We start from the raw sequence: 11385 nt of genomic DNA on the forward strand, positions 1-11385 counted from the left end.
TTCCACAGCTGGGGCTCCAAGGTGGGTGCCACAACTGTTGTCATCTCCCAGGGGAGTTGGTGCAATGGAGATCGTGGCCATGGACATGAAGGTCAGTGGGATGTACATTGCTCGGCAGCTCAGCTTCACTGGGGTGACCTTCAGGATTGAGGAGATCCCTCTGGACGAGCAATACAAGGCTGTCTACGACAAGGCAGCCAAGCTGGTGAGCTGGGCCCCTTGTAGTGGGAGGCTGAGATCTGACCATGCTTTGGGCACAGCCACTGCTATGTGGGAGGCCCCTAAATGTGGCCATGACCTCGGACATAGGAAGGAAAAGAGGTACACAATCCTCAGCTGATGTAATAAAAGAACTTAGACTTTTTTGCTTCTATTTGGAAGTTCCACATTTGCAAACCAAATCAGCTGCATCGTGCTAATGGAGAGGATGACCAGTGTTCATCCAGCCCAATGCACACCGATTCTAAATCAGATTATCAACCCTCAAACTGTTCTGGTCACCTCATGCATGGCAGGAGGGACAATGGGAATTCTATTAACTCATTCTTCTTGGTGTTATCTGCAGTGGGCAGAGGCCTTGATGGTGTTCCAGCAGGCAGCCGACTGCATCGGGCTGGAGTCTCGGAAGTCGCTGTGGGGTCAGTTCTGGTCGGCTCACCAGCGCTTCTTCAAGTACCTCTGCATCGCCGCCAAGGTGCGGCGGCTCGTGGAGCTGGCCCAGGAGGAGCTGGCCAGGGACAAGGTATGGGAGCAGCACCCCCCAGCCTCACCTGCAACCAAAGGGAGTTAATTATTGCTCGGTTTGGCAGCCAGACCAAACCTCTTTAAGGCCGGATTTCTCTCCGGAGTGAAGGGAGTCTGGGTTTCTGAGAAGATTCCCAGTGAGTGATGCTGGGGAGTTGAGGTGGTCTCATCTCCTGAGGTGTTGCCTGCTGTTTGTGTGGTCAGGCTGGGCTGGGATTCTGGGTCATGTTCAAGCTGGAGGTGTTCAAGGCCAGCTTGGATGGGGCTTGGAGCATCCTGGTCTAGTGAAGTTGTTCCTGCCCATGGGGGGGGATGAGATGATCTTTAAGGTCCTTCCAACCCAAACCTCTCTGTAATTCTCCAATTCTAGAAGAGGTACCAAACCCTTCACCTCAAGTACAGCTCTGTCCTTTCTTCTGTCTGGGTGCACCTTGGAGATTTTAGGCAGAAACTTCCTGGCACAGTCAGTGAGGTTCTGTGCTCAGAGTCCTCCTCTGGGGGGTCAGCACAGGGGGGTGTTGATGCTGAAAGATTTGAGAGATGGTTCTTCCTCAGGAGCCCTGCTACGGGCCCAGCACAGATTTACCTGGAACAGGAGCCAAGGGGAGGCACCTGGACCTGGGAAATGCCTCGAGCCTGTGGCAGTGCAGCTGCCCTGGCACCTGACTGTGCCATCCCTCGTGTCCCCACAGTGTATTGTCATCGGCCTGCAGTCCACGGGGGAGGCTCGCACCAGGGAGGTCCTGGATGAGAACGATGGGCACCTCAACTGCTTTGTCTCTGCTGCAGAGTGAGTTAAAAATCCCTGTTTTCCTTTGCAGGGTGTGTGGGAGGCCAGAGGGGTGGGTGGAAAGCTCTGTCCTGGGGCCACGGAGCACTGGCAGGTCTTAAAATGCAGTTTTTGATGTCACCTGCCCCTGTACCATGGTGGGGACACTCAGGTGGGTTCTTGAGGCACTGTATCCTCAGTGGGACTGTACGAGCTACATCCTGGATTTTGAAGTCTCCCATGGACCTGCAGGAAGAGCCTGATGCTACTCTCTACACACATAAAAGAATTGGCAGAAAGAGAGCCAGAAATGTAGCTCAGAGGTGGATTGTGTGGATCTGGCTCTGGAAAACGAGGCTGTTGGCACAGAAGAAATGAGCAAGAGAATTTACTGTGATGGCAGAGGCTGGGATGATGCTGTGAGATGATGTCAGGGGAGCAGGGGGTGGGAGGAGTCGTCTGAGAAGTTTAGATCCACCAGAGCTGGTTTTTAGCTCACAGACCAGTGTCCTGGTTGTGTGGCCATTGTTCCCAGCTAACAGGAGAGCTGCCTGTGCCAGGAGTGAGCCAGCAGCAGGACGTGTGCTTCCCGTTCAGCAGAGAGTGAGGCTCCTGCTCCCCCTCCTTCCTGCAGCTTCCAAAACCCCAGCCTGTCCCTGCATGACAGGGGACAATGTTCCTGCATGACAGGGGACAAAAATCTGGGATTGGTTTGGCTTTCCTCTGTTTAGCAGAAATGTTTTCTTTCATGTGACTTCTGCTGCAGGTGTGAGCAGTGAGAGATGCCCGAGGCAGCGTGAGGCCGGGTTGGGCCGAGCTTTCCTCCCTTGTTGACGGGAGTTTGGGTTGATCTGTGTCACTCCTCTGCCTCCAGCCCATTTCTGAAAACCAAATACAGTTTGGTGACAGTGCACAGGGCAGGTCTGGCAGCTCCTTGGGTCATTTGGCCCCTTGGATTGGTTTCCATGTCACAGAACTCCAGTCTAGGGGACAGTGTGGTCCTCGGCTGAGCGGTGCAGGAGGAGGGGTCTGTCAAGGGTCCCACTCTGTGTGAATTATCCCCACTCCCAGGGGCAGGAGCTCTGTGTTCCACAGCCCTGGCCAGATCACCAAGTGTCTCCTGGCATCTGCTCAGCCGCCAAATGTGTGTCCTGGTGTTGCAGCACTTCAGGGGATTTCTGGAGGGGGCTGTGCTGGGAAGGAGCAGTTTAAAGATGCCGAGAAATGGGGTTAAAAATAAACACGGTCCTGTGAGTGGATTCCAGACCAGGGCTCTGTTTTCAGGGAGATGGGGAGGGCTGAGTGCGGGAAGTGAGTGGAATTTCACAGCTGGGAGGCTGCAGAGTGAGTGGTCATTGGGTCACCCCAGCATACAGGACAAGGGGTCATTCCTGGTGTCACATAACTGCAGTCACAGAGCTCTGTCCTTCTGGAGAGCAGTGTGGTCACTGTTCCCTTTAGCCCCTCACACCAAGGGTCCTGGAACTCCCTCTCCAGGTCCCAAGTCTCCCTTTTCTCACCTGGGGGAGTTTTCATGTCCATCCTCTCGCCTGTTTGGCTTTGGGGTTTTTTTGTTGTTTTGTTGTTTTTTTTTTTTTCAAGCAGAGCTCAATCTGTACCACCCCATTGCCCTGGGGGTTCATCCACACAGTCAGCATTTAAACATTTGCTCTTTAATTTGCAGAACAGCCCGCAGAATTTGATTCTCACTTTTTCTAACTTATTTTTCTTCCATTCACTTGGAGCAACTACAGATCCCCGTTCTGTCCCTTGGTTTTGTGGGAAGCAGGCCCACAGCCAGGGGTTTGGAGGACTTTGGTGGAGCACATCTGTTGGATGGCCTGACAGTGGTCTGTGCTCTCAGGGCATGGAGAGGGGCTGGGACACCGGGGCTTACTGGATTTTTGAGTAGCAGTTTCCTAATGTAGTGTTTGCAATTTAAAATTCCTTCTTGATTGCTATATAAAGGACCTGCAGGTCCAAGAGCCACCTTGTACCAAGGGCTGGTTGAGCCCAAGCTGGTGGCCATGGATGGGGTGGATTGACCTCTCTTCCATGGCAAGTGGGGCTATCCCCAAGCACACACTGGTATGTGATAACCAGCACGTGTTGCTGGCAGCTGGAATAAATTTTGCATCTTACTTTCAGAGGCGTCTTTCTATCACTAATTCAGAAGCACTTTCCTTCAACCAAAAGAAAGAGAGAAAAAGGAACTGGCATTAAAAGAAAACGTAAGAGCTCCCTCACTCCCAGCCCAGCCCCTGCCTCCTGCCCTGCTGCTCCCCCCCAGCCACTCAGCTTCTCTGCCTTTTGCTCTTCTCCCCACTTCAGGCTTTTTGCTGCTCTCCCTGGTTTTGGTTTGCCCTCCTGGACATCTCCCATTGCTCTCCCACCCAGAGGACAGCAGCTCTGGGTCATCCCCACTTTTCTTCCCTCTGCCCCACTGGCCTGACCCTGACCCTTTCCCTCGACCCAGTTTGGGGGCAGATTGCACAAAAAGACCTGCCTGGTGTCTGAACCCCTCCTGCAGCAAGGAGAGTCCTCCACAGCCCCTTACTTAGAGCATAGCAGATGTCCTGAGGAAAAAATAATTTCCCTGCAGAATTTTTTGTTGTGGCTGCAGGTAAGAGGAGTTTTGGGATTTCTCCTCCAGTGGGATGTGGAACAGGGGGCAGAGGAGGCAGCAGCACTGGCAGGCTGTGCAGCAGCCTGTGCAAGCTGATCACTGAACCCTCTTACGTAGCGGGGACACGTCGTGCTGTGCCTGCAAGTGAACAATGTCCCAAAACTCCAGCACCTTCCCGTGTCCTGCACACTCCTCTGGAGGCAATCCCCTGGGATTCCTTCCCTGAGGAGCTGGCACTGCTTAAAGCCAGCCATGCACCCATCGTGATGTGTGCAGCCAACTGCAGCCCTGCTCAGGAGTGCCTTTCTCTCTTCCTTTCTCTTTCCTGCTCTTCCTCTCTCCCTAATTGCAACCCCCACCCCAGAGGCTCTGTGTTTCTGAGCTCAGGCTGTCATTTTGGACAGGCTCAGCTCTTCTGGGATTCCTCCTTCTCCTGTCTGAGCTGTCCCTCTCTGTCCTGCTGGGGCTGGGGCTGTGACACCGCTCGCTCTCTGCTGCAGGGCGGCCGCGGGGCCGCTGCCCCAAGGCTCTGCGGGGCCCGTGTGACCAAGGGGTCATCATCAAGATCAGTGATGACAGCAGCACCGACTCGGACATGGGGCTGGACAGCGACCTCTCCTCCTCCCCGGAGTCCCTGTTAGAGACGGACGATGTCATCTTCGTGGATCACACCTTCGGCGGCTGCACTGGCGAGGACAGGGGTGAGCGGGGCAGTGACACGGGGACAGCTGGGGAGGGGGGCACTGCAGGGACCCCTTCAGTGACAGCCTTGTGATGCTGGCTGGATTTTATCCTGGGGGTCACACTTGATCCACGTTCCCCCGCTGTGATCAGCGAGCAGCTGATCTGCTGCCCTGTGTGTTCCTTCCCCCAGCAGAACGGGGAACAACTGAAGGAAATTCACTCCGTGCTCAGCACTGACTGCAGGTCATGGTGCCTGTATCCAGCAGCAGTGCCCCCAAAAACCCTCTGGGATAACTTTTTCCCCCTCTCTGATGTCCAGTTACCAAGAACCTCTAAACTTCTGCTTTTCACATTGCAGGTAGTTTCCACATGCTGCCTTCCCAGAAAGAGCTGCACGGCCTGAGAGAGCTGAGGGTCGAAAAGATGAAACAAGACCTCCTAGCAAAAGTGAAAGCACTGGGCAAAGAGCTACCTCTCAACACCTTGGATGAACTGATTGATTATTTTGGGGGCCCAGAGAACGTGGCCGAGGTACTTCCCACTGTCAGTGTATGTTGGTGGCACTGGGTGACAGAGAAAGGGGCTAGCAAAGAGTCACAGAATTGTGGAATGCTTTGGGTGGGAAGGGACCTTAAAGATCATCTCATTCCACCCCTCTGCCCTGGGCAGGGACACCTTCCACTATCCCAGGTTGCTCCAAGCCCCATCCAGCCTGGCTTTGGACACTTTCAGGGATAGGGCAGCCACAGCTGCTCTGGACAACCTGTGCTGATACAGGGAAAAATTTCTTCTATACAAAAAAAGATTCTTGCTGGCAGAGGGTTTCCTCCCCCTGGCAGTGTGAAAAAGCTGTTGGGAATTGTCTGGATGGCACTCCTCTCCTGTGTGCAGATGACGGGCCGGAAGGGACGGGTGGTTCGCAGGCCCGACGGCTCCGTCGTGTTCGAGTCCCGCGCCGAGCAAGGGCTCTCCATAGACCACGTCAACCTGAAGGAGAAGGAGCGTTTCATGCAGGGGGAAAAGGTGAGCTGGGGTCCAGCTCCAAAAACCTGCACAGGACTGAGTGTGCTGGGAGGGGGAGAGCAGGGAGGGTGTCAGTGCCTCAGGCCAGCAGCTCTCTGTGGGTTTCACCTGCTGGAAGGTGACAAAGCCTCCCAGGTCCCTTCGTGGGCTGGGGCTGCTCTAGTGCCTGGAGCTGTTTCTTGAAGCAGTTTAACATGTGTCCAGGAGCCTCACTCTGTTCTCACTCATCTCTCCTGTAGCTCGTAGCGATAATCTCGGAGGCCTCCAGCTCAGGGATCTCCCTCCAAGCAGACAGACGGGTGAAGAACCAGAAGCGCCGGGTGCACATGACCCTGGAGCTGCCCTGGAGCGCAGACCGGGCCATCCAGCAGTTCGGTGAGGCCTGGGTGTCCCTGGGCACTGTCACCTCCCCTGAGCATGGGCCAGGCTGTGGGATGGGCCCTGGGAGGGTCAGGTGTGGTGACAACCCAAGGTACGTTTAGGAGATGTCTCTGTGGGGAAAACATCAGAGGCACAGTCACTGGTGCTGCTGAGACTTGGCAGAGCTGGGTTTATAGCCCTGAGCTCTGGGGCAGAGGGTGGACTCCCCAGGGTGAGAAAGATGGGCAATATGTGGCTTTTCTGGTTACATTCCCATTCCAGACAGGTCATCCCAACCTCCCGTTCCATCCCTGTTCCTGTGTCCCCCCAGGCCGAACGCACCGATCCAACCAGGTCTCTGCTCCCGAGTACGTGTTCCTCATCTCAGAGCTGGCAGGGGAGAGGAGGTTTGCATCCATCGTGGCAAAACGCCTGGAGAGCCTGGTGAGTGCCCACAGCAGAGATCAGCTGTGATCCCAACACAGCTCTGATTCCCTCTGAGGAGATTCTGGGTCAGAGCTCCCACCAGCATGGCCACTGTGACTGGGGGGATTGTGTCACCCCTGGCTGAGGCATTGCAGTCATGGAATGCAGAAGGCTTTTAGCATCCTGGGATTTGGGAAAGGAAGTGAGGAAGAATATGTAATCGAGGCGTTGGGAGGAATTGGGAAGCAAGAACCCACTTCCAGATGCTGCAATTTCCCCACTATTACTGGAGCATACACCCATATTATTCCCAAAAAGCTGACAAAATAATTAATGTAATAGTTAGTTTGCCTCTGTTTCATTTTCTCCACTTCCGATAAATCCCCAAATCCTTTGGTAAAGTCTCGGTATTCCAGAGGAACACTGCCTCCCCATGGCACGTTCCTGCACATGCCTTTGGCTATCCTTCCCTGGTGTTTTGCAACAGCTCAGAGTAAGAACTTTTGCTCCATCTGCCTTCCCAGGGTGCCTTAACTCACGGGGACCGACGGGCCACCGAGTCCCGGGACCTCAGCAAGTACAACTTCGAGAACAAGGTGACAGGGCTGGGCTGGGGGAGCATGGCTGAGAGGGGGTTGGAGGAGCTGGGAAGGGAGCCAGAGCCAGGAGGATCATTTCTAGCATCTGCAGCCTAGCTGCTGGCTCCCAGCTCCTGCAGGCTCAGAGTTGTGGTCACACTGAGGACTCTGCTCCCACTAGGAGCTGGGAAAGGAAGCTGGGAAGAGCACCCAGGGAGGGACCTCCATTCCCCTGGGGACTTGGGAGGCACTGACACAGCTTTCCCCTTGCCTTGTCTGTGGCTGTCCTGGGGTGACAGTATTCTCTGTAGTGTGTGACACCCTCAGCAGTGTGTGACACCCTCAGCAGTGACACCCTCAGCAGTGACACCCTCAGCAGTGTGTGACACCCTCAGCAGTGTGTGACACCCTCAGCAGTGTGTGACACCCTCAGCAGTGACACCCTCAGCAGTGTGTGACACCCTCAGCAGTGTGTGACACCCTCAGCAGTGACACCCTCAGCAATGACACCCTCAGCAGTGTGTGTCCCCTCAGCAGTGTGTGATGCCCTCAGCAGTGTGTGACACCCTCAGCAGTGTGTGACGCCCTCAGCAGTGTCACCCTCAGCAGTGTGTGACACCCTCAGCAGTGTGTGACACCCTCAGCAGTGTGTGACACCCTCAGCAGTGTCACCCTCAGCAGTGTGTGACACCCTCAGCAGTGTCACCCTCAGCAGTGTGTGTCCCCTCAGCAGTGACACCCTCAGCAGTGTGTGACACCTTCAGCAGTGTGTGTCCCCTCAGCAGTGTCACCCTCAGCAGTGTGTGACACCTTCAGCAGTGTGTGACACCCTCAGCAGTGTGTGTCCCCTCAGCAGTGACACCCTCAGCAGTGTGTGACACCTTCAGCAGTGTGTGTCCCCTCAGCAGTGACACCCTCAGCAGTGTGTGACACCTTCAGCAGTGTGTGTCCCCTCAGCAGTGTGTGACACCCTCAGCAGTGTGTGACACCTTCAGCAGTGTGTGTCCCCTCAGCAGTGTGTGTCACCCTCAGCAGTGACACCCTCAGCAGTGTGTGACACCCTCAGCAGTGTTACCCTCAGCAGTGTGTGTCCCCTCAGCAGTGACACCCTCAGCAGTGTGTGACACCCTCAGCAGTGTCACCCTCAGCAGTGTGTGACACCATCAGCAGTGTGTGTCCCCTCAGCAGTGTGTGACACCCTCAGCAGTGTGTGTCCCCTCAGCAGTGTGTGACACCCTCAGCAGTGTGTGTCCCCTCAGCAGTGTGTGACACCCTCAGCAGTGTGTGATGCCCTCAGCAGTGACACCCTCAGCAGTGTGTGACACCCTCAGCAGTGTGTGACACCCTCAGCAGTGTGTGTCCCCTCAGCAGTGTGTGACACCCCCAGCAGTGTGTGACACCCCCAGCAGTGTGTGTCCCCTCAGCAGTGTGTGACACACCCAGCAGTGTCACCCTCAGCAGTGTGTGACACCCCCAGCCCCAGCTCGGCTGCCTGTGTCCATTCCTCCCGTGTGTGACTCTGGTCTCCTCCCACAGTACGGGGCCAAAGCCCTGGACAGGGTCCTGTCCACAATCCTCAGCCACACAGAGAACAGGGTTCCTGTGCCCAGGAGCTACGAGAGAGGGGAGGACACCTTTTTCCGTGGTAAGAGCATTACCAGCTCCAAGGTTTCTGTTGGATGGGTTGGTCTCAGGTTTGGGATGCTGGAAGAACCGAGCAGGAGGTCAGAGGGAGAAAACAGAGGGGAAAGGGCTGCTGGCTGACGATGTCACCCTGCCAGGCGTGGGGAGGGGTGGAGTTCATGGGGGGGAAGATGTCCTGCAGGAATGCTGATGGGAGGTTTAACCCCAAAATGCAAAAGATGTCTTCTGCCATTCTAGAAATGAAGCAAGGGCTCATCTCCGTGGGGATCTGCTGCAACCAGATGAAATATGGCACTGTCTCCGTGGAGAAGGGTACGTGAGGAGCCCCCAAGGCAGGGGGCAGATGGAAGAGATGGGGCTGTCATGGCTCACTTGATGTTCTGGGGTTTGCTGGGCACCTGGACGGGATGTCTGCCATGAGGAGAAGGTCCCGTGGGAACTGCCTGTGCTGCAGATCCCATGGCTCTGCAGATCCCATGGCCCCTCAGCTTCCTCACAGGAACAGCCCTTGGACTGGGCTGCTGTCAGAAGGGCCATGGGGGGGCTGCTGGGGGGTCCTCTTTGGGAGGGGCTGGTGGGTTCCTCATCTGCACCACATTCCCTGACCCACTGTGCTCTTGCAGACTGCTCCATCACCAAATTCCTCAACCGCATCCTGGGCCTGGAGGTGGACAAGCAGAACATGCTCTTCCAGTATTTTTCTGACACCTTTGACTACCTGATTGAGAAGGACAAGAAGGAGGGCAAATACGACATGGGCATCCTTGGTATGGAAAAGGAGGGGTGGCCACAGCTCTGCCTCTTGCACCCCTGGGGTTCCAGTTCCTCCCAGTGCAGTGTCCCCACCCAGCAGAGATCCTGAGACCCAAGGAGGTGCTTTTGGGAGGATGTTCTTTACAACAGCCTTTTCTCCTTTCACAGATTTAGCCCCAGGAGTGGATGAGATCTATGAGGAGAGCAAGGAGGTTTTCCTGACCCCAGGGCACCCACAGGATGGGCAGGTCGTGTTCTACAAGGTGAGCACCTTCTCTGCCTGCTTCTAGGCTGTGCTGAGGGGGGATTTGTGAGGCAGGCACAGAGCCACTTGTCCTGCCCCTGGAGTTACTCATCCCTCTGTGTGTCCCTGCTCAGATCAGCGTTGACAGAGGCTTAAAGTGGGAGGAAGCCTATGAGAAGTCGCTCAAACTGACGGGAACCTTCGATGGGTTCTACCTTTCCTACAAGGTATGTTCTGGGCTCTGCCAGGGTGGAACCTCAGCTCAGGGGTGATTCCAGCAGGAAATCTGCCATGGTTGTATGAGGTCACTCTTCCTGAGGGCTGGGAAATGCCTTCAAGGATCTCCATCCTGGCAGGAAGTTTAGAGAAATCTGGGGAGGGAGGCTGTGCCTGTGCCCATCAGCTGTACCCCACAGGTGCGAGGCAGCAAATACACCTGTCTGCTGGCAGAGCAGAGCCGTGGCAAGAACTTCATCCTCTACAAACCCAATATTGGGAAGCAAAGCCAGCCTGAGAGCCTGGACAGTCTGCAGAAGAAATACCGGCGGGTAGGTGGGACCTGCAGCCTCCAGTGTGAGGGCTGGGGGAGGTTGGAAGGGCATTCATTGTAACCCTGTCACAACTCCTTGTGGCTCTGTTGTGGGGCAGGGATGGTGGCAGCAGCAGGTATCCTGACTCCCAGCCCTGGATTTCACATTTCTTCATCGTGGAGAGTGGAAAATTCCTAATGCTGAGTGTTCTGCTGCAGGTGCTGCCCGAGGAAGCCAAGGAGCACTGGGAGAGCAGCTACCACTTCTCCTTGAAGAACTGTAACCACGCCGTGTGGTAAGGCAGCTGCAGCCCCAGCCTGCCACAGAATCTCAGGATGGTTTGGGTTGGAAGGGACCTTTAATGAAGCCCATCCAGTTTCATGGCAGGGATGGACAGGGACACCTTCCACCAGGTTGCTTCATCCAACCTGGCCTTGAACATTTCCAGGAGTGGGACAGCCACACCTTCTCTGGGCAGCCTGTGCCAGGCCCTCACCACCTTCACAGGGAGAAATTCCTTCCTGATATCCAATTTAAAGCTCCTCACTTTCATCTTAAATCCATTAATCCACATCCTCCTTCCCTAGGCAGGACCCTGCAGCTGACTGTGGCAGTGGGGGAGGCTGTGGGGAAGTGAATCCCACTCAGCTCCAGGAGCCTGTGCTAATTCCAGTGGTTTTCTCCTGTGATCCCCGAAGGAACAAGAGCTGCAAGCTGATCCAGGAGGGGAAGGAATGCTTCCAGGGCATGCGCCTGAGGCATTATTACATGTTGTGCGGGGCCCTGCTGCGCGTGTGGAGCAGGATCGCCGGCGTCATGGCAGACATCACCAGCAGCAGCTACCTGCAGATCGTGCGCCTCAAGACCAAGGAGAAGAAGAAACAAGTTGGTGAGTGAAGTGCTGGGAAGGGGAGCAGGAAGGGGTCCAACTGCCCAGCACCAAGATTCCCTTCCTAAAAGGGGCGTGTTCCAGCACCCAGGGTGGAAGCTCACACTGCTGAGGT

General features: G+C 55.5%; 1 protein-coding gene across 3 annotated transcripts in view; it reads left to right on the forward strand.

Moving 5' to 3' along the window:
• The window catches only part of SBNO2 (strawberry notch homolog 2), a 47721-nt gene that overhangs the window by 32743 nt on the left and 3593 nt on the right, over positions 1-11385 (forward strand). For all 3 annotated transcript variants that reach the window (XM_058858405.1, XM_058858404.1, XM_058858406.1), the window contains 18 exons: positions 52-205; positions 566-742; positions 1437-1534; positions 3662-3744; positions 4640-4840; positions 5182-5354; positions 5715-5846; positions 6086-6221; positions 6538-6650; positions 7157-7228; positions 8747-8855; positions 9092-9166; positions 9478-9621; positions 9776-9870; positions 9986-10078; positions 10268-10399; positions 10600-10676; positions 11080-11270. In XM_058858405.1, the coding sequence (XP_058714388.1) occupies positions 52-205; positions 566-742; positions 1437-1534; positions 3662-3744; positions 4640-4840; positions 5182-5354; positions 5715-5846; positions 6086-6221; positions 6538-6650; positions 7157-7228; positions 8747-8855; positions 9092-9166; positions 9478-9621; positions 9776-9870; positions 9986-10078; positions 10268-10399; positions 10600-10676; positions 11080-11270 (2255 nt within the window). The remainder of the gene's footprint in view (positions 1-51; positions 206-565; positions 743-1436; positions 1535-3661; positions 3745-4639; positions 4841-5181; positions 5355-5714; positions 5847-6085; positions 6222-6537; positions 6651-7156; positions 7229-8746; positions 8856-9091; positions 9167-9477; positions 9622-9775; positions 9871-9985; positions 10079-10267; positions 10400-10599; positions 10677-11079; positions 11271-11385) is intronic.

The sequence above is a fragment of the Poecile atricapillus genome, chromosome 28, assembly GCF_030490865.1.
Source record: "Poecile atricapillus isolate bPoeAtr1 chromosome 28, bPoeAtr1.hap1, whole genome shotgun sequence".
NCBI lineage: Eukaryota > Metazoa > Chordata > Aves > Passeriformes > Paridae > Poecile > Poecile atricapillus.